Source organism: Bemisia tabaci, chromosome 5 (assembly GCF_918797505.1).
Source record: "Bemisia tabaci chromosome 5, PGI_BMITA_v3".
Classification (NCBI taxonomy): Eukaryota; Metazoa; Arthropoda; class Insecta; order Hemiptera; family Aleyrodidae; genus Bemisia; species Bemisia tabaci.
The window spans coordinates 62,477-84,760 of NC_092797.1; the positions used below are offsets into that span (position 1 = coordinate 62,477).

At 37.0% G+C, this 22,284-nt stretch overlaps 1 protein-coding gene across 12 annotated transcripts in view; it reads right to left on the reverse strand.

Annotated features, from left to right (window-relative positions):
• Positions 1-22,284, reverse strand: part of LOC109038658 (tubulin monoglutamylase TTLL4) — a 91,684-nt gene that overhangs the window by 51,158 nt on the left and 18,242 nt on the right. For all 12 annotated transcript variants that reach the window (XM_019053791.2, XM_019053792.2, XM_072301021.1 and 9 more), the window contains 6 exons: positions 19,818-19,928; positions 17,215-17,383; positions 16,866-16,968; positions 15,581-15,788; positions 5,069-5,195; positions 3,255-3,474 (listed from right to left, as the gene is read on the reverse strand). In XM_019053791.2, the coding sequence (XP_018909336.2) occupies positions 3,255-3,474; positions 5,069-5,195; positions 15,581-15,788; positions 16,866-16,968; positions 17,215-17,383; positions 19,818-19,928 (938 nt within the window). The remainder of the gene's footprint in view (positions 1-3,254; positions 3,475-5,068; positions 5,196-15,580; positions 15,789-16,865; positions 16,969-17,214; positions 17,384-19,817; positions 19,929-22,284) is intronic.

Genomic DNA, 22,284 nt, shown 5'->3' on the forward strand with positions numbered 1-22,284 from the left:
GAGTAAAAAATTCGGGCATTTTCGGGCGAGCCGAGAAGTGAAACGTCGGATCCCGACGAGGAGCCGCTGGGTCAGCGCTGAGCTCACCGCGGTATTGTTCCCATTGTGTCCACGCCGGGCCTTTACCTGGCGGCCGGACCCTTGTCATGAAGGCCCTCTGACTACTGGTGGACCAAAAATTGCACACCATTTTTTTTATCATCGGTGAATTTTTCCTTCATTTCAACGGATTCGGATTCAGCTTGCAATCCTGATGAAAAATGTGTATAATTGTAGGTAAGTATAAAGGTAAGTTATTGTATTACAGAACTTTTTTGGAGTTTTTGGAAAGCGCAGAAGGAATTCATGAGTGCTGTAATATAATAATGTACCATTATATTGACCTACAATCCTATATATTAAAATGCAAAGTCCCGAATCTTGGGGCATTAACTTTGAGAGAACCACCGGACCGATTTGCATGGGATTTTTTTTAAATGAAAGCCCCTGAGCTGTAGATTTGCAGGCTGTGATCGTTTTTTCGATTTTCTCAAATTTTCTCCCATAATTTTCTAAAATTGTCTTCGATGCATTAAAACGGAGGTCCGAATCTTTGGACGTTAACTTTGAGAGAACCACCGGACCGATTTGCATGGGGTTTTTTTTAAATGAAAGCCTGTGATCTGTAGATGTACAGGCTGTGGTCGTTTTTTCGTTTTTCTCAAATTGTCTTACTTTTATCAACGAGTGAAGTTTAGCTGGGCTCAAATTTTCTCCCATTTATTCAGACTAAAGTCCACATTTTGGGGCATTAACTTTGAGAGAACCATCGGACCGATTTGCATGGGGTTTTTTTTAAATGAAAGCTTCTGATCTGTAGATTTGCAGGCTGTAATTGTTTTTTCGATTTTCTCAAATTTTCTTACTTTTATCGACGAGTAAAGTTCAGCTGTTTTGAGCGGTCATCCGGCCGCTACCTGCTTGCCCGTCCCTAGATACCCCCTCTAGGGTCTCAGCCACCCCTCCCGCACCACGTTCTTTCGGCTATCTCCGTTTTCTTTCGTATAGCTCTCCTTCCACCAACCTCAAAGAAGGAAGTTTGGGTCGCATCGTCGTTCGTCAGTTCGTCACTCGCCACCCACATTCCTTCGCCATCCCTCGGCTACTCCGCCTCACAGCTTCTTGATATCCTGGCATCTTATTCTCTGCGGCTTGACTGACCCTGACTTATTAACTGCAGTATTGCGTATTGCTAACAACACGTATTGTTACAGACATTTTATTCATCATTATTAAGTAGATTCAACTAATTGCTCCGATTCCAATTAAGGTACTGCACCACCATTGCTAGCTGTGGAGGGCGCCCGTAGGGCGTCCGGAGCAGCTAGTTATATATATTTTTCATCAGGATTGCAAGATGAATCCGAATCCGTTAAAATGAAGGAAAAATTCACAGATTATAAAAAAATTGGTGTGAAGTTTTTGGTCCACCGGTAGCCAGAGGGCATTAATGACAAGGGTCCGGCCGCCAGATAAAGGCCCGCCGTGGACACAATGGGAACAATACCTCAGTGAGCTCAGTGCTGACCCAGCGGCTCCTCGCCGGGATCCAACGTTGCAATTCTTGGCTCGCCCGAATTTTTACTCTGTCTAATTGGTTTGCACAGACTATATGGGATGGACACACGGCAAAATCGGCACAGTGAAAGGACCCTGCCTGCACGGGCAGTTTGCCGTGAGTCCGACATACCCTCATTCTTTTTTGATTTTGCGGGAAGTTATTATCTTCTTGCAAATGATCTAAGCGCTGATGAGCAGCCAAGGGATCAAGCTGTCAATAGGAGAAAACGAAAACTTAAAATTCGAAAATCTCGCAGAGAGGCATGCCGTAGACTTGGAACGTAAATATCTCAGTTTGAATTTGATGGTTCATACGGCGTTCTTCCTTAGCACGGCAGCATAGGACAAGGACATCTTCCCGCTGTTAGTCAAGTCAAGTCCCGTCAACCGACAGCCCACACTACGGAAGCAGAGCTCTCACAGACCCAAAAAGCCCTGCCTGATTTTCTCGCCAAGTTGGACTCAGTACACAAGGATAAGGATTTTGGCTCTCTACCATTGGGAAAAGGACAACTCCCCGCTGTTTTCAAGTCCCGTCAACCGACGGTCCTTATGAAGCGAAGCATTTATTTGGATCCTGCTTGCTCTACAAAGAAGTCTGACGTAATCTCATCACAGCTTTTTAAGTGCAGACGGGCTGTCTCCATTATTTGCGGCAAGTAATGAAAGGTAGGTATGCCCCAAGCGCTGCTTCATCACACTTCGTACTGACATTTATTTCTCCTTTTCAGGTATAACCACTAACCTTCACCACAGGCGTATTGCCTGTCTTACTTTTGGGCTATCCCAAAAAGAAATCTCCACTTATTGCATGTTTCATTCTCTCGTCAAATAGTGGAAGTTTCATGCAATCAGTTGACATGCTTTAATACGCACCTTCTGTGCTTATTAAAACGTATTTTGCATTACCTTCATTAATTATTCCAAATTCTCATTTCCCCCGCCTCAACCTAACCCCTAAATTGTGGAATTGAATCATTCTCTCTTAGCAGTTTCAAGCTCCATCAATTTAGCAGCATGCTTTAGAGCAAATCTTCCATTTGCATTTTAATGTTGTTTTCTTTCCCTCTTTCGGCCAATCATTCATTTTTTAGTCATTTCCACTACCCAACTATTTTCCTTCATTTTTTTATGGTTTGCTTCTTTTCCCTTAAAATAAGCTGGTCCCTCGGTTTCATTATATCCCCCCCCCTTTTTTTGCTCGCTCCTTCTCTCATATCCAATTTCTCTCCTCCTCACCTTTTTTTCTAAGTTTTTTCCTTTTATATCACTCACAGAAAAAATTGGAAAAATCTAGAATGACTTTACAACATGCTTGCTTTCAACAACAGTCTTTTCTCTCTAATGCTCTAAAATTTCAATTCTTGTCATAGCCTCACCTGGAGATTTACTAGGCTACTTTCCATTGATGATTGGCAGGTGATCATCTCCATGCTAGATAAACCTGCTGTCTTTTGAATTTTCAAACGAAAACCCTGAATTTTTATTGTTCTAAAATTGCTTCCTGCCAGTGAGGCAAAAGTATTATCTTCTGTTTAGTTTCATTCATTTCATTAAAAATATATTGATCCCTCTTGATTTTTTCATGGCAGTATCACCATTGCTGACACTGGTTGAAACGAGTTGAGGGCCCTGGAAAAAGGAACAAACATTACCTCAAGTAACCATGGTTTGAGCACTTGATCGAACAGAATGTCGATTCCGAAGAGTTCATAAGAGCAGTATCGTGATGGAAGATTAGCTTGCGTCAGTTGATGGATTGATGACTCTCCGCAGATTAGTGTCTTGATAACAACATCTACTAGGCTAGCCCATAAGGTGCTCACATCGACCTTGTGTTCTCGTTCTAGATATGACCAAAGAGTTTTCAAAGTCCTGCAGACAAAGGAAACAAAATTTAAATTATGACTCTGGGACTGAATGTAATGAAAACATACGCAGAAAAGTTGATTTGTTAAACCTGGAATCAAGGTTAGAACATTTAGAGGCACTTATGTAAAATAAATTCGATTTACGATGAAAACTTCTGGGGAGAATCTCTGTGTCACAGGGATTTATTGGATTTAAGGATTGAAATTCGAAAGCTGGATTCCCAGAATTGGATGCTTAAATAAATAAAAGACTGAGTAGTAAAAAAAAATGGCTCATTTTAGAGCAGATATTGATGGCCAAAGTGCAAAACCTCGTATCTCTACAGTGGTGTTTCAAAATTTTTGCTCCTATTTTAAATTTTTGAAAAGAAACAAACCAACTTTATGGTTTGAAATTTATACTGGTATAATGTATTCTGATAACTGAAAGGAAAAAGCAAAAAAAATTTACTAGGAATTACATTGTCTAGCTTTCCAAGGAAAAAATAAAGCATGACTGGAAGTCTGCAACGTCGTAAATGGAGATACGGGGTTTCACACTTTGGCAATTGATAAGAAGGTTCATGTAAGGTAGTAACACAAATAGACATTCTTCGCATGATTCAACTCCCAGCAAGAATGGAGATGTTGCATGTGTGAGGAATTTGCGATTTGACTGATGAATCTTCTGTAAAAGTTCGCGAAAAACACGATTGTGCCACTGGTTTTCTCTGAAATCAACTTCCAGGCTCAAAAAAAGCTCTCAAGTTGAGGCCAAAATGGAGGGGATATCCCTTGCTATCCCGAGAGTCCATCAAGACACACAGAGTCCGCTCTACATCAAGACAACTCTCCATGCAAAGATAGGGAGCAAATACATTGACAGGGTGCCACCTTATTTGGGGACTCTTAAACTAAAACCACGGCAACCCTATCAATGTATTTGCTCCCTATCTTTGCATGGAGAGTGTCTTGATGTAGAGGTGGACTCTCAGGATAGCATGGGATATCCCCTCCATTTTGGCCTCAACTTGAGAGCTTTTCTTGAGCTTGGGAGTTGATTTCAGAGAAAACCAGTGGCATAATCATGTTTCTCGCGAACTTTTACATATTAATCAATGGTCAAATCACAAATTCCTCACACATGCAACATCTTCATTGCAGTATGCAAATAGGGCCTTGTCACAGGAGAGTGAAAAATTCCTAAAGGCATTTCATTTTTAATGGAATCATGAGAGGTTTTTGCCAGGGCTCCTCATTTTTTGCTGCAGCTTTTCAATCTTTTACCTCTACTACATTCACAAGCGTTCCTATCTAACAAAAATTACTAGTCCTAAACCATTCCGCACATGTTCCTTTTCAAATCTCTGAGTTTAGGTACTCAGTTTACAAATGGGTCAATTATTCACTGAGTAACCCTTCATTTCTTCCTTTTCTTCTTCACCAAGGACTCAGATTTAAAAGACGTGAACCCGTCAGACTAAGGTTAAGCCCTACAGGATTGTCACCTAAAGCCGGATCAAGATAAAAAAATTCAAGCACCCTAAGCGTGAAATCAAAAAGGCAATTATGGCGACTGGCTCTTTCAAAATGTTAAAAAATACGACAAATTTTTTTACCATTTGTGACCTTCACACGAGTCAGCATCTTGATTTTGAGTGTACTGACAACTTTCCTTGTTTATACTATAATTGGTCAGATGCATGTACCGCTCATTCAAGGTTGCTGCATCACTGGAGTACTTCACTGCACCATACATAATAAAACAAATTAGAGACAGAAAGAGAAAAATTGTTGAATATAAAATTAAGATGAACTTGTTTAAAACACAATCGTAGAAAAATCCTGATATTTATAACAGAGGAATTTCAATTTTCCTTGAACTATCATAAAGGTAAGCTGGAGAAAAAGTTTTTTGTTAGAATTTTGTTACCGCAATACAACGTTGGTGGAGATTTTCAATCATCAAAAACTTTTCTTCTTGGAAGTATGGAAGCTCCAAGTTGACTTTGTGAGGGAGGAGGTGAAGGCAGAATTGCTTTGTATTGCAATTTTACTGCCAGGTTCCCATATGATGAAATCTTAGATACAATGATACATAACTGATCTTTGAAAAAAAGCTGTTGGGCTACAGAGAAAATAATAGGATGGATAGTCACTGTATGTTATCGTTCACGGGAAAAGGGATTTGCAGGGGATAAATCCTCAAACTAAGCAATATGTACCATAGTTTGGAAGAATCTTTTGCCAACATTTCGGCATGAAAATGCCTAAAAATGTCAAACAAAGCTGGAGCTGTGACAGTTTATAAAGCACAAATCAAAAAAAGTTCTGGGAGAAATAGCTCTGATCCACTACGTTTAAGGCTGGAAAAAGACCACTAGACTGGGTAAGAAAATGAGTACTACAACAAAAGATTTCTAATCAAAATTTGATGTAGGACTTGTTGAACAAATCAAAAACTTTCAAAATTAACTCACAAGTTTTATTTTATTTTTTATTTTTTACTTCAAATACCCAGGGGAAGGGGGGGGGAGTAATTCTTCACTTACAGTTAATGTCCTCTTTCCCTCAGTCCCTAATCAATGACTAGCCGCAGATAACCATAATTTGAGACCATCAAATTCGGGTCGCCCGGCCAGGCATCGAACCTGGAGCCTCTTTGTCCCATTGCCGGCACTACCATCACTACAATAGATTTTTTTTTTTTTCTTTAATTTGAATTTAATTTATTTTCTTTTTAGAACAGAGGTATACAAAGCTTATAGACAAATAGTAACAAAAAAAAAAAACGACAATAAAACACCCACTAATGACACTTGGCCATCGTGTCAGGTGGAGCCTCTTTGTACGATTTTATTTTATTTTATTTCATTTTTTTCCTTCATTTTATTATTTTCCCCACTTCCGCCTTGCTTATCTCTCTCGGGAGAAATGAAATTGCTGATTTAACAATTTTGTAGTCAAAACAAGTGTCCGACATGTTTCAATGTAGATTTTACTATAAAAAATGCTAATTTAACCACCCTCATGGTTAAATTAGCTTTCCACTATTGTAAAATGGACATTTGAAACATGTCGGACATATTTTTGAACAATCCTATATATTAAAACACAAAGTTCCGAATCTTTGGAAGTTAACTTTTAGAGAGCCACCAGACCGATTTGCCTGATCTTTTTTTAAATGAAAGCCCCTGAGCTATAAATTTGCAGGCTGTAATTTGCTTTCCAATTTTCTCAAATTTTTTCCCATTATTGTCTCAAATTTTCTCCAATGTCTTAAAACTGAGGTCCGAATTTTTGAACATTAACTTTGAGAGAGCCACTGGACCGATTTGCATGATTTTTGTTATAAATGAAAGCCTCAGATCCATAGATTAGCAGGCTGTGATTGTTTTTTCGATTTTCTCAAATTTTCTTACTTTATCAACGAGTAAAGTTCAGCTGTTTCGAGCGGTCGTCCGGTCGCTGCCTGCTTGCCCGTCGCTACGTACCACCCCCCCCCCTTAACGCTCTCAGCCGTCCCTCCCGCCACGTTCCTTCGGCTATCTCCGTTTCCTTACGTCTGCCTCTCCTCCCACCAACCGCAAAGGAGGAGGTTCGGGTCGCATCGTCCTTCGTCACTCGCCACACACACTCCTTCGCAATCTCTCGGTTGTTCAGCTTCTTGATAGGCATCCCGAGATCTTATTCCCTACTGCTTGACTGACCCTGAGTTATTAACTGCAGCGGTGCAGGTGCGTACACTTATAGCTAACAACACGTATTTTCACAGACAGTTCATTCTTATTTGTTCTCTTCTCTTTCTAATTTTGTTTCAAATTTGCTTGGTATTTCGTTTCTTCCTCTCTCTTTACTTTGTTGGTCGGTCTACTACATTGATCGGTTTTTTCAATTGGTTGATGTTTCGCTACATACTTCCTTTCATTTATTTTCTTCCTCTTTTTTTTATACTATTTCGATTGGTTGATGGTATCGCCTAATTTTTTACCTTGCGCCTTTTTCCACCTACTTTTTATTCCTTTTTTTGGATTTTCTTTTATTCTGAGGCTCTATTACGCAATGGCAGAGAAATAAAAAGACCCCTAAAAATGAGCATTGCGATGAAATTAACGACGAAGTTGTTGAACTTCTTCCAGGTGACTCTAAAACGTACTTCAGTGTTAACAGGCTCATTGCAGATGAAGAGAGAGAGGCTCTCAATTTTCCCCTCGAATTCTTGGACAGTCTTGATTTTAAGTCGCTTACCACCGCATAAACTCACACTAAAGGAGGGGTTATTGTCATGCTTTTAATAAGAAACATGAACGTTTCTTGAACGTTTATTGAATGGTACCCGATTGATCGTCCGAAAACTTTATGAAAATTCTCTTGATTTTGAAGTCATTTCCGGCGAGAAGGCGGGTGAAAGAATTTTACTGCCAAGAATTGATTTGTCACCTGCAGACTCCTCTCTCCCTTTCTCTTTTAAGAGGTGACAATTTCCAATTCGCATTGCATTCTGCATGACGATCAACAAAGCTCAGGGTCAAACACTGAGGCGAGTCCGCATTTATTTACCCCAACCAGTTTTTAGCCATGGTCAACTACAGGTTGCACTCTCACGAGCTACATTGTACAAAAATGTTTCAGTTTAAATTCTTCCCGAAGGCAACTGTACAAAAAACATTGTGTACAAAGAGGTGCTTTGATCTTTTATAACTCCCTAAGGCCTAAAAGAATTTATGTTTTTACTTTATTGTTCGCAAGTATTCAATTCCTTCTCTTCTTTTCATACATTTCATTTCATTTTAAGTAAATTTTAATAGTCATTGGAAAATTATTGAAAAATAAAAAAAGAATAACAAAACAGCCTAAAAAAAAAAAAAAAAAAAAAAACTGATAATGCGGGCTTTTTATCACATTTTTTGGTAGAATAGCAGTCTCCACCCTGTAACGCAGAGAGGCAGTTAAATTCATTCATCTTCTGTCACAGAATCATCATCATTATTAAATAGATTCAACTAATTGCTCCGATTCCAAATAAGCTACTGCACCACCATTGCTAGCTGTGGAGGGCGCCCGGAACAGCTAGTTTAACTGTTAAATCAGCAATTCATTTTTTTCCGTGCTTCCCAACTGTTCGTCAATTAAACGGGCTTTCAAGTGGCAGGCTATTTTTGAGAATGGCGCCGCACCAGGGTGTCTACTGAGGTTCACAAAACAAAATTAAGTACTTTTTAAGTACTTACATAAAAAATCAAGTACCTCTCATTGGGGGAAAATTAGGTACTTTTTAAGTGCCTTTTCACACGATGTACACGATGTGTGCGATGTATCGCACTTCTTCCACAGCAATTACATCGATTAGTTTGAGTTCATATTACATAACCTAAAATTTTAATTTGACTCGTGCATTCAATTTTCTTCAAAAAAGGTACAAAATATAGGCTTCTGAAATACATGCAATTAGATGATGTAAGTACAGGCGTTAAAAAAAAAAAAACCTAACCTATAACCATCTATCTTCCTTTCTGTTTTAAATTTTTTTTCACCTGGAATTGCCAACAATGGCATAAACATTAAGCGGATTAGGAGGAGAAATTTTCCAAAAGAGATCTATTGATATGTTTGGAGCTGGAGCATAATTTGAAATTTTTATCGTTTCTTTTTGAGAAAATGAATTACATAGCTGTGATAGGAAGGACTTTTTTGACTTATATTATACTGAATACTATAGAGTACCTAAAAAGCAAGGATTATAGGATTAAGTTTTTGTCAAATTATGAGTGTCAAAACTTGCTCAAATATTAATAATAATCGGCTGTTTTCGTCAAATCGCCTATCAATCTGCCGTGATAGCGAAGGGAGCCAGAAGTGCATTTCTGTATGGGCCACGGTTAGCACATGCTCTTATGCGGCTTGAGGCTCATCACAGATAGCACTTACGGCTCTCTTTGCTATCACAGCAGCAATTCCTCATCTTCATGCAGGCTTCCCTATGCTTGCCCCTCTATTACAGGATACAGCTCTTTGGCGAAACCAAGCAAATCGAGGATGCTCATTGGTCACTTCAGGTCAGATGGCTGAACAACCACGCTCTTACGGGCTGATATTGTACTAATGCGTCTGACAGACAACGCACAGAAATTGCATAACTATCGGGCGATCGAACTGAAAGCGTGGTGCAGAATGCAAAAAATTACGGACCTTCCAAGAAACTTACGTACTTTTTAAGTACTTAAAAACCGACCTAAAAAAATGCATACTTTTTCTGGACTTTACGAACTGGTAGACACCCTACGCCGCACCTATAATTAATTCCTTTCGTTGTTTCAGCAACTTATTATATTCGATTATTCCTGAGTTAAAGATGTTCTTATACGTCAATTCTAATTTACATTTTTCTGTTTTTAGTAACAAGTCAGTTTTCCTCTTGTGGGGTACTTTAGAGTTTCAAAAATGCTGCAATTTAAATTCTTGGAAAGGTATTTTGAAGTTTCCAGTTTCCATGTATTCTCCAAATTTAGAATATTTAATTCTTTGAATAGAAGGGCAGATGAGTAGAGTCTAGGTTTCCTTGACAGAATTTTAAAGATACATTTTTGAGTAATAGTGGCTCCAGTTGAGTTTTATTAGCAAGTCCCCAGACTATAACACAGTGTTGTAGGATAGATGGTACTAATCCATAATACACCACCTTCAAAAAGTGAGTAGAGGCAAATTTGGAAGTTTTTTTGGAGAAATAAGTATAAGTACATCCCATTTTAGATGCTGGTCTAGGTGAACTGCAAGGTATTTCTAACTCTTCTAATCTTCTATCCCCTACAAATCATCCATCTCTAAATCTAAACCTAATTAACACTCCTATCCTTCTATACCTAAAACAAACTAACAAATTACCCTCTTAATATTTCCAGACTCCATCCAAGGCCGCAGTATCTACCCGATAAAACGCCTTAAAACCATATATATATAAAAAAAAAAAAAAAAAAAAAAAAAAAAAAAAAAAAAAAAAAAACATTTCACAGTCACGCTAGGATTTGTCAAATTTTCGAAAAAATTGTTTCGCGTGTACTTAGCAATTTTTTCCTTACTCTCCGTCCTTACTCTCGTTAAAAGACGAATTGAAAGAGGTCTTATTCATAAAAATCGGCCGAATAGAAGAGAAGTTACAGTATTCGAAATCCGAAGAAATCAACGAAACTTCTCCATACAAAAAATAAAATGAAGGGAAAAAAAGAAATGTATAAATTACAATTAAATATAATTGACCTCAGAATTTGAAAAGCATTTCTATCATATAACGGAGAAAAAATTGGGAGAAATTACAAAAAATTCGCCTCTTGCAAGGGGCTTCCTTGTAAGAATTTTGACCTGAAGACAAGGGTTGAATAGCAGCAGTACTCTATACAATACACGGTGTGCCTGAACGAACATTTTTTTTTTTTGTCAAAATCGAAAATTCTTTACACTTTTTAACTACAGTGTCTCTTGAGTCGTTTAAGCCAAAAAAAAAATTCCGTCAAGATTTTGGAAAGTAATGGCGCTTTAAAAGTATTCTGGGGCTATAATAGCTAAATCACCGGTAGTAAATCCCGTTATATTATTAAAACGAAATTGACTACATAGTCTAATGCCTTAGTTTCTTGGATACGATTATTTTAAGCACTCAAAAAGTTATACGACCAATTTTAGCCATTGGGTGATTTCCTGAGAGCCGATAATATCACGAATTTCTCATACAACCTTCCAAAAATGGCTTGCTTTTTGGGCAGCCGATTCGGTCATCGAACCAGGATTTAAATGGAGGCTGATAATAACTCAAAGCTGTGAGAAAAATTTTGAGATGAGTATAGGAACGGTTTGTAAATAACGAGGAGAGGCGGGAAAAGCGGCTGAAATCCGATCTAATTTTTGCCGTTATTCTGTTGAACTGATGTTGCCGCGGACTGCTAACTGTGTCCACACATGGTTTCTGTTCAGCATATCCATATGTAAGTATTTTTACACGTAGAATCTAATTTTCACGTCAGGGAGTCGACACATTTCGATTTTTTCAATTTTATACGGAAAATTAATGGTTTTTCAGGATTGAAATTATTATTGTTTCATGAAAAATAAATGCATCCAAAATGACTATAGCATATTGATTTTTATATGTATTTGCACTCACGAAATTGGTTGATAAATTCAACGAGTGGATGCATCGACCTGGTATATCAAGTTTCTGCAATTTTTTACGGCAAATCGGTAGATTTTCGGGATGTAGATTGCTTACTTTCCATTCATGATTATGAATAAAGCATGGACATGGTCGAACTTCTTTGCATGGAAATACGTTTAAAGTAACCAAATCAAGACGTATTTAATGCAATTGCATTTATATGTAGTCAATTTCTTTTCAATAATATAATGGGATTTATAATGCCGGTGATTTGGATATCTTAGCCCCAAAATACATCTAAATCGGCTTTGTCTTTCAAGAGTTGGACAGAATTTCTCCTTCCTTCGCTTAAATTATTTCGTAGCATTTGTCTCTAAGAATCTGATAAGATTTTGCTTGGGGCAGATCAAAAAACTTAAACTAGTTCGAATGGCTTTCTACATTCGCACTACACGGTCTCGTCAAAGTGTGTCGTTGAAAAGTTGTGAAGTGGATCGTATGAATTCTCTTGTTGTACTACTCGCCTGTTTTGAAATCTCTGTAAATGAAAACTAAAGGGGTTGATATGTGCGAGTTAAAGACGCGCCTTATCAACACATTGTGTTGGAGTTCACTGCTTGTTTTTCTTTTTTCTTTTTTTTTTGTTGTTCTTTTTGTTTTTTCATTTTTTTTGGTTAACTAGGGGTCATGTGATGCCTGGGGCAAAAAGGCCTAAAAACCCACCGGTGGCTGTGGGCACGTGGGTTTTCGCGCGCATTTCCGGGCCGGCGGACTTTGGTCTCACAGTGTGAGAGAGGCTGGAAATGTGCACGGAGGACCATTTGTTTAGAGTTGCTGGTGGTGTTGATGGTGTGATCCGCGCCTCGGAGCCGAAATTGGGCAATTTGTTTGGGAAAACTAGGCGAGAAGTGTGTTGGATGTTGGGCGTGGACCCGAGGCTATAAAAGTTGGGACGGGCGGAAAAGCAGGGTCTTCGTACCGATAGTGTTTGATCTGCGTATATGTCTCATCTATGAATAAAAGTGTAGTTTGTAATCACCCCGAGTTCTCTCCCTTGGCTCTCCATTTGAGTTGCGCGCCCCCCTTTGGCGTCAGAACAGCGGACCCATTACATGTACATCAAGCAGAAATAGCACAGGCTTATTGCCTTTTGACATTCTGACGGAAGCCATACTGAATGTTTGATAAAATTGTATATTTTTCGAGGAAACTTGACAATCTTTTCTTTACTACTACTTTTTCTAATAGCTTGGCTAAGTTTGATGTAAAAGAGATAAGGCGATAATTTGAGACAACTTTACTGTCTCCTTTTTTAAACAGTGGCATGACTTCAGATTCTCTGAACCTTGATGGAAAAATGCCTGTGGTTAAGCTTACATTAAAAATATGCACAAGAGGTTTTATGATGTGTTTTTCTATCTCTTCCAATAATTCTACTGTAAGATTATCTAAGCTTGGTGCAGAACCCCCCACCCCCCTCAGTGAGAGTATAAAGCTGCTGACTTCAGTCTTAGTCACAGGATCCAAAAATAATGAGTTGGGCTGTGATTTTTATGCATGTACTTTAAAATATTCATTTCTCCTCCTGAAAGTGGAACATAAATAAATAAATAAATAAAATAAATAAATAACTAAAATATTGCTGCAGTCTTAGCCCTGACCGTGGAGAGATGATGGTTAAGCGTGTTAATATTTTTTTGAGATTGTTAGCGAAAGAAATTTAGTCATTTTCCACGATCAGTTTAGAAATTACGTTTGTAGTTTTTCTATCACCAAGATTGACAACTTCTCGTAGTATTTTCCACTTTATTCTAGTGTTGTTGTGAGCTCTTTTCATTTGGTCGTTAAAAAAGTTGTTTTTAGCTTTTTTTTTTCAATCTCATTGAGTGGGTTTCTGTACTTCCTGTATTTCCAGGATAATTCTTCATCAAGTGGTTTACAATTATGTAGTCTTTAATTTGAGTTTGTACCTGTGCTTGATGGAAACTAAAATGGCTGCAGTAATCCAAGGTTTAATTGGAAGGAGTAACATGACTGGAGGCTGACAGATAGAGATAAATATTTGCACTTTACATTGTTAACATTAAATTCAAACTTCCCACTTGTGAAAAAACCATAATCAAAGTAGGCCTAATTAGGCATGAAAATCATCTTATATAGTAGGCAAATAACTTGATCTTGGACTCACACACATCTTTCCCTCTTTTGATGCAAGATATCTTGATTTTGCTCCCAAAAAAGTTAGTGCATAGAAAAATTCTTAAATGGTAAAACATACCAAAATTATTTGAGTGCTTGATTCAGCTTGAGTAGACTCCTTTTTTTTTGTGAGCAGGAAGTGTGAAATAATGTAGGTGAAAACCAATGTTTTCTACATTATGAGTTGAATTTGGTAAGTTATGTTGCAAACATCGTATTTTACGTAAAATTTGGATGAAGAAACATGAATATGTTGTGGTTTTTATTTTTGTATGCTATCTTGGAGTTCATTGTTGACAAAAATTCAATTTCACACTTACTGCTGGCACAAAAATGAAAAAAATCACCTGAAGGTTCAAGTATAAGATGATGGTAAACGTTGACCCCTTTGTTCAATTTGACATTGTGATGTCATGTAATGTAGAGTATCATAAGTTTATTACAAAAACTGGCAATTTTGCACCACTTGCAGTGTCTTCCTTCAGAATTTCGGAGAAAGCTTTTAATGAGATATTCAAAACTCATTTTCCCATCTCTTGAGCCTTGACCTGACATTAAAAAAATTTCCCCCTCAAAGAGTATCCTCTTCATACTCAGGAGCCTTGCTAGAGCACATGATATTCCAGCATTTTTCCTGATGAAAATTCTAATTTTTTACTTCTTTGTATTTCACCTCCACAGGGTGATCTGATAAGGTTAAACTGCCAGAATCCAGGAGCGTTTTCTATGGGCCAAAATAAGCCTGTTTCACAACAGAATAGAATTTAACCTCCGAAAGTGATTTTTAAATTAACGTCAGCTCCCACCCCCCCCCCTCCCCAAGTTCTAGGAAAAAAATTATTTTTCCTGTATTTTGACAACAATTATGCACCAAATCTCATAAAAATTGGTAGGCACCAATAATTTGATGCACTGAATTCAGTAATGACGTTAGAATTGTTTGAATCTCAGTTGAAAATGGGGTTTTGATGTGCCCACAATTTACAACCTCTATAAGCCAGAAAACCAAGTTCTTGACGCTTTCAAATCAAAGACTCCCCTGAAACCCTACTTTGAATTGAGATTTCAATTTTTCTAATGTCAACAATGAACTCAGAATATCGAATTATGTGTGCATACCAAATATCATGAAATTCTGTGCATTACAGTTGCCAACATGCAGAAAAAACAATTCGATTTCTAGAACTTTGGGAGAGACTGTGGACCTCTTAAACAGCACTTTTGTAAAAAATTTAATGAAAGAAAAAGTTTTCTTTTGACCCAAGGAACATGTTAATGCAGTCTGGCGATTTAACGATTGACCATCATGTATGATAAAGTGAAAAAATATGGTCAATAATTCGTTTGCAAGAAATTCCCCCTATGCAAGCTGCACCGCACAGGCCCGATGCAGTGGCTTCAATCCCCTTGCATGCTCCTCAGCCCACACCTCGTTCAGGCTTATTGCTCAGGCATGTAGCATGGTTTCCTAAGTTCTTTTGACTGCTGAATCTTAAGATGATATTGCTTTTTTTCTTCTATACACTTTTCGAAGACATCAGTTTTTTTTCCAAAAAATCTGGAGGAAAATCTTGATTTGCCGGAAAAATTGGTAGGAAATAGGAAAAAACAGGTCACTCAGCATTAATTACTCTGAAATCATCTAGAATACAACATTTTTTTCAGAGAAGACCTGTGTGATTTATGGATTTATTTTGTTGACTTCAGTATTGAAGTTTTTACATTAGAATGAACACATACCTCCCCTTTCCCCTCCCGTTGATTCGTGACAGGTATGGATACTTACCAGACGCAAATCGAACGAGACCATTGTCATACATGTACGCTTTAAGGGGATTTACAGAAGTGACAAGGACGTAAAGTCTTAGGTCAAACTTGGTAGAATTGATTAGATACGGTTTGTCGATATATTTCTGAACAACAAGCGGCACTTTTCTGGGAATATGGCCCCATTTGTTGATTACTTTGATACCGGTTCCACGGGCAGAGGCAGGCTGAAAAAAGACCCCAAATAGGACTGATTAAAAACCTTGGAAAAAGCGAAACATGAACATTAACTGATATATAAAGCAAAGAAAGAGGAGAGATTAGGAACATTTTGGATTAATTTTGAATAAAGAATGGAAGGACGTAAATTAAGCCCCAGTAAGCGTCTTAAATTGTCTTGCTGTGATGAGAAAACCACTGACAGAACATTCAGCAGTTGCCAAATTAAATCTGATAAAATATGATTTTTGGGGCTTCGTGAACTACTTAACCTAGATCAAATTGCAAGAAAAACTCTAAATTCAAAATTCATAAACTTTTTTGTAAGTAAATAGTATACCAAGAGGTATTTGGCAACATCCGAATGTTAAATGACGTCCTTCCTTGACATGGATCTACAGCTTCAGTTTCATTTATTCTTTCAGGCTCCTGCATTCCAGTTGTATGAAACAGATGCTCACACAATATTAGCAACACTGGCACTTTGGCAATTTTTAGTAAATCTAGTTAACAACAGTGATAGTTTCCTGTTTCCTCACATGATTTCTCGACCTGGTAAAAGTACACACAGGAACATATTGTCAAGGAACGTTTTTAAAGAGAGGTCCAAAGGAAAAAAAAAGAGAAAATAAATCGCAACTGCAGGTCCGTTACAACTTTTTCAACTCACAGCAAAAAAGAAAAAGAAAAAAAAGTAATTTAGGATGACTAGTCTAATGAAAAAAGTGTCACTTTAGCAATTTTCAGAGAAAAAGTTAAAAAAATATATAAATCAAGGTATACGCAACTATTTCCATCAAAAAATATAAATAATTCATACGCCCACTGTTGAATGATAAACCAATTTTACAGATGAAAAATGCAAAATATTCCAAGTCCAGGAGTTGTTAGTAAAAAGGCGAAAAAAATAATTTGAGTCTAGATATATCTATCTATGTTCAGTAACAAATCTAAAACACTGATGTGTCAATGCTCGCCAACAAATTTTTGTAGGCATGTAATTTAGAACATAGCCAAAACGACATATGTCCGTTGTCCATACGTGAAAAGAAATGTCTTTCTGACACCATACTAAAAAACAGTACCGGCTTAATAATCCATTTTTCTTTGCCACAGTGTCTTTCCCAAGCAGATCGTAGGAGCTTGGTATCTTGAGGCAGCACATACGTTTTTGGAGAGAAACCGAACCTGCAAGAGAAAAATGTCTTTTAAAGCATAAAAATATCTCATCACACAAATAAAAGTAGTGCTTGACTGCTGGATAAAGACGGAATTAAAGCTTTTGATGAGGATCTTAAACTTATTTGCAGCAGTCTTGATACATCAAAGATGGATTTTTTTTATCCTATAAAATACCTCTAAAGCAAGATGACTTACGCATTAGAAACTTACTCCAAATAAATCAACATAAAGAGAAAAGAACAGCTAACTTACTCTTTTTTTCCAAATTTATTCATTAATCGGGAAAAGTTTTTCCAAAGACGATCTTTTCGACCAATTTGAAAACTACCGGGGAAGTGGTTGAGTTTTTGATAGTCTTTTAGCGTCTTGAAACATACAGACTTCATATGTTTGCCCCACGTTCCAGTCCATTCATTTGATTCTAAAACAAAGCGCATCATTCAAAGATCAAACCAGCTAAGCAGTGAGGATTACGACATTCATCTAAAAAGTATCATATATCTTCTTATCATTGTGAAATAAGTATCACATCATGATAAAGAGCTTGGCTTATTGTATTAGAGTTTGGCTTGGCTTATTTTTTACTTTAATGGTGTCTTCTCAAAGGCTCTCTACCGTTGAAGAATGGTCCACGTAGTTTGCCTCCTTTGTAAGAAATACAAGAGAGTAGATTGGGACTGCATTTTGCAATTAGGGACTACAATTTCTAGTTCATCCATAAAAACACTAACATGCATAGGGAAGCTACATACGTTGTTTTTGAATTGAGGCAAAAATTGTAGCTCCTAATTAAATCGGCTCGTGTGAAAACCGCTAATGTTCATTTTCTCTACTTTAGAAAGAAATGCAAAAAATTGTAGAAGCCTTTTAAATGTGGGATTAAAAAATGTTCAGAAGTTAATTATTACAGGAATCGATAACAGAAAAGGATCCCTAACAGTCTCCAGCTCCTCTTCTGTCTGGGACAGTGTAATTAAATAAAAAGGACTCCGGACATTAGCGGTTTTCGCATGATCCGTGAAAATCTCCGAGTTTTGGAGCCAGTTGATAGCTTCAAAATTCATTCTGAAGGTATTGAAGCAATGGATTATCAGTCAAATAAAGTTAAAAAAATAAAATTCTGGACAATTGCGGCACTCAAAACAAGTTTCATAACAAAACTACCGGCAATAAACGTAACATTTGCGGTTTTTGCAAGATTTGTGCAAGGACGGTTCTAGAACATCGAAAACGCATACTTTTAAGTTCGGTATGTATTGAAACATTTAAAAGAAAGTATTTTTAGAGTGACAAATGATAAAAATAAACAAAACCAATGAGAGGAACCTCTTTAAGCATCTCCTAACTTGCTGCCATCACTCTCTTCATTGGAGGAGTCATTACACTGTTCAATGACAAAAAAAAGAAAAAATGTCTTCTGGGGGAGATAAGGTGGTCCAAATGTATTTTGAGGTGCTGAATCCGAATATGACCTTAGTTTTTTTCCATCACCCTCCAACTTTCCGGAAAAGCCGATTTAACTCGAAAAACGGTCAATTATTTTGGGAATTTTTGGTGTTTTTCCAACTGTTACCCCCTGCAGAATGAAGGTAAAATTTTTCTCAGCTATAAGATACAATTTTTCCGATGTGTTTTAAACTTCAAGTTTAACAAATTCCAAGGTCATATTCGGCTTTTCAGCTCAAATTACATGAGAGTCTATGTATCACACATGCGGAAAGTTTTTTGGATTTCCCTGAAAGTGGGAACAGTCCGGAAAAGCTTTGGCCCGGAAAAATCGAACCTTTTAGAAAATGGGGGGTTGTCCAAGATGAGTGAAGATCAAATTCGAATTCAGTGTCTTTTGATACAGCAGGAGAAACCTGAAGAGGATTTTGGAAAATTTCTAAAACTCCTTAGAACAGGAAAATCATTGCAAAAATACCTAAAAAGAGCGTTTTCTGAGGAAAATCGACTTTTCTGGGATAAGGATGGGTGATAGGAAAAATCTGAGATCATATTTGAATTCAACAGTTCAAAATAATTAGGAATTGATATTCACACTTCGGAGACATTTTTACACTATTTTTTTCATTTCTTGTTGTTGAACAGTGTTATTTGCCTCTATGAGTAGCCAGAGTTTCGCCAAGTCGCTGAAAAACTCTAAGAAGTTTTCGAGTCTTCTGGTTTCTTGCCCTAAAGTCTCAATTAGAAGATTAGAAGGTGATATTTAATTTTATCACGATTTAAAATCAATTAATACACCGATTATTACGCATACAACGAAAGATGGACATTAGCTGTTTTCGCACGATTTGGACCATGCCGCCCCCCCCCCCCCCCTGAAAAGGAGTTCAAACCTGAAGAACAGACATTTTTACCACATTAATAAGTGTGTCTAACCTTCGAGAGTACTTTAACCCAAAAATCTCAAAATAAAAAAAACGTACTTAAGCGGTTTTTGAACAAGTCAATTCAACTGCAAAATGTAGTCCACTTGAGACTTGGCTTAGAACTTAGCAAACTTAATGCAAGGAAATACTTTTGGGAGCTTTCAATGAGTGATGTTTTTTTAGTAAAACCAATCACAAAGAAGAGAAGGTTATCCAAATTAACGATGAGAAAAGAAAAAATTTCAACTGTTTTCCCCCCTTGGAGGATGACAATACTTCCTCTGCCCTAGGGGAGCGAGTAAGTAAAAAGAGGTACATTCTTTAATGTTAGGGAAGGATCTAGGAAAAAAATTCATTCTTTTTGCATTTAATTTGGCAAATGTTTTACAAATATTGTTTGATACATCACATCAAGAGCTACCTTATGACCTCTCTTTGTGAGGCGCCAAATGTTTCAAAATAGAAATGCATAGGCCAACTTACTTCTGACAAGCTTAAATCCTGAATTTAAAATGGTATAACGAACAATAACTGGCGTGATTGTGCTTAGTTTCCACTTCAAGAGCTTTTGAACATTTGGAGGAAGATCAGGACCTATGAAAAGAAACAGAATAAAATGAGATGAGGGTTAATAGGATAATGACCAAAGAGCAACGCCAAGAATGGCACAATTTGGGTCCGCAGGGATTTTTCTGAAACCAGGCCTAAACAATACCTTATGATACTCTAAGACTCTGGTAAAACTGTTGGCTTGAGTGTACGAACAGTTTTTGAGAAATGGAGGGCAAAGTTGCCAAAACGCCATCATTCTGGACAGCATTTTTACAGCAAAAAGACGGGAAAATGGACGAAAAAATTATACACCTTTAATGGGTTTTGGCTGTAAATGTTCTTATTAAGCTTACAGAGCATATAACTGTGTTCAGTTTCAAAAATTTTGGTCGCTTAGTGGTCGAAAATGGGGAGAAATCATGGACAAATCAGGATTCTTAGTCAAATTTTTAAAAATGGAAGTAAAATTGTCGGTCTCCTGCAGTTTTCATGGCTAACAATGTTCTTATTGGTCCTCAATGCATTAAATTGTTTTCAGCTTCACAAATTTTCATCGCTCAATGGCCCAAAAGGAGGGATTAGTGGATATATCAAGATGCTCTGTCAAAGTTTTTAAAAATGAAGTAAAACTGATGGTCCCATGCAGAGTTTAGAGCCCAGAAAGATTCATGTATTTAATTTTTTTAAATTATTCCCGTATATCAGACCATATTGTTTAAAGAACTTTGTTACAGATTAGATTTTGTAGCATTATTTGAATAAAATATGCGAACTTTCAGAAAAAAAAAAAAAAATAAGGAAAAATGGAGAAAAAAATTTAAAAAACGATTTAAACAGTCGAAAAAAGGATAAAAAAACCAGAGGATAAAACAAAAATTAAAAACAAACAGAAAACAAAACAAACAATTGAAAGAACCAAAAACAAAATACTTACCAAAAAATGTTAAAAAATTAGAAAACAAAAAAGATTTAGAAAAACAGAAAAAAAATAAAAAAAAAAAAATAGAGAAGAAAAGGGTGAAAGAGTAAATAATAATACGAAGGTAAATTGAACAAAAAACTTCTTCAAAAATTAGTACCATGACTTGGTGAAGAAGCTTACTCATTATTTTTAATGCAATGTAGAAGCAAATAATGCTACAAAATCTAATCTATAACACAGTTCTTTAAACAAACATACAGGAATAATTTAAAAAAATCAAATACATGAATTTTTCAGGAATCTAAACTCTGCAGGGGACCAACAGTTTTACTTCATTTTTGAAAAACTTTGACGGAGGATCTTGATATATCCACTAATTCCCCCTTTTGGACCATTGAGCGATGAAAATTTGTGAAGCTGAACATAATTTAATGCATTGAGGACTGATAAGAACATAGTTAGCCGTGAAAACTGCAGAAGACCGACAATTTTACTACAAATTTAAAAATTTGACTAAGAATCCTGAGTTTTCCACGATTTCTCCCCATTTTCGACCACTGTGCGACCGAAATTTTTGAAACTAAACAGAGTTATATGCACGGAAGCCTAATAAGAACATTTACAGCCAAAACCCATTAAAGCTGTATAATTTTTTCGTCCATTTTTCCCGCCTTTTTGCTGTAAAAATGCTGTCCAGAATGATGGCGTTTTGGCAACCTTGCTCCCCCATTTCTCGAAAACCGCCCGTAAACTCAAGCTAAAAGTTTTACCAGAGTTTTAGAAAATCATAAGGTATCATTTAGGCCCTGTTTCAGAAAAATCCCTGCAGACCCAAATTTTGCCAAAAAACGGTCGTTTTTGGCGTCGCCCTTTAATAGGATGTGATTTAACAGCACAAAAAAAAAAATCTAAATTAAAGCAAAAATTAACTATCTTACGGTATCAAAAATAGATTGCACAGAAATTGCAATAATCCAAGGAATGGAAAGAGAAATAACGAAATAGAAAAGAGTTTGCACGGAAAAGAAAAGTTGTGAACAAAAAATAAAATACTTACCCCCTGCAGAAATTGAAGCCCAGAAAAATAATCTTCTCTCACGTAAAAAAACCCGCACATAAATTTAATTGGTACCTAGGAATGGTACAGAAAGTCTACAAATGCCTAAAAATCGCCTAAAAACTTATCAGATTTTTAAAATTACTGTGATCGAAGAATGTTCCTCCTGTACCAAGAATGCTTGCCTGGCTTTGGCTGGCCACCCTCTTCACCGTTTTTTGAGCCAAAAAAATGGTTTCAGTCTATCGGGGAGCACTCACTAACTTGAGACGGATCTGCTTTCCCAATGTGGGCTTGCAAAGGTTTTACTTAGAAAGTAATGGCATGTGCAGTGGAGGTCATCAGTATCCTTTCCGTTTATTGCGATGGTCCATATACTGTAGCTGTTCTATTAAAATTTGTCAAACGTCTCCCACGTA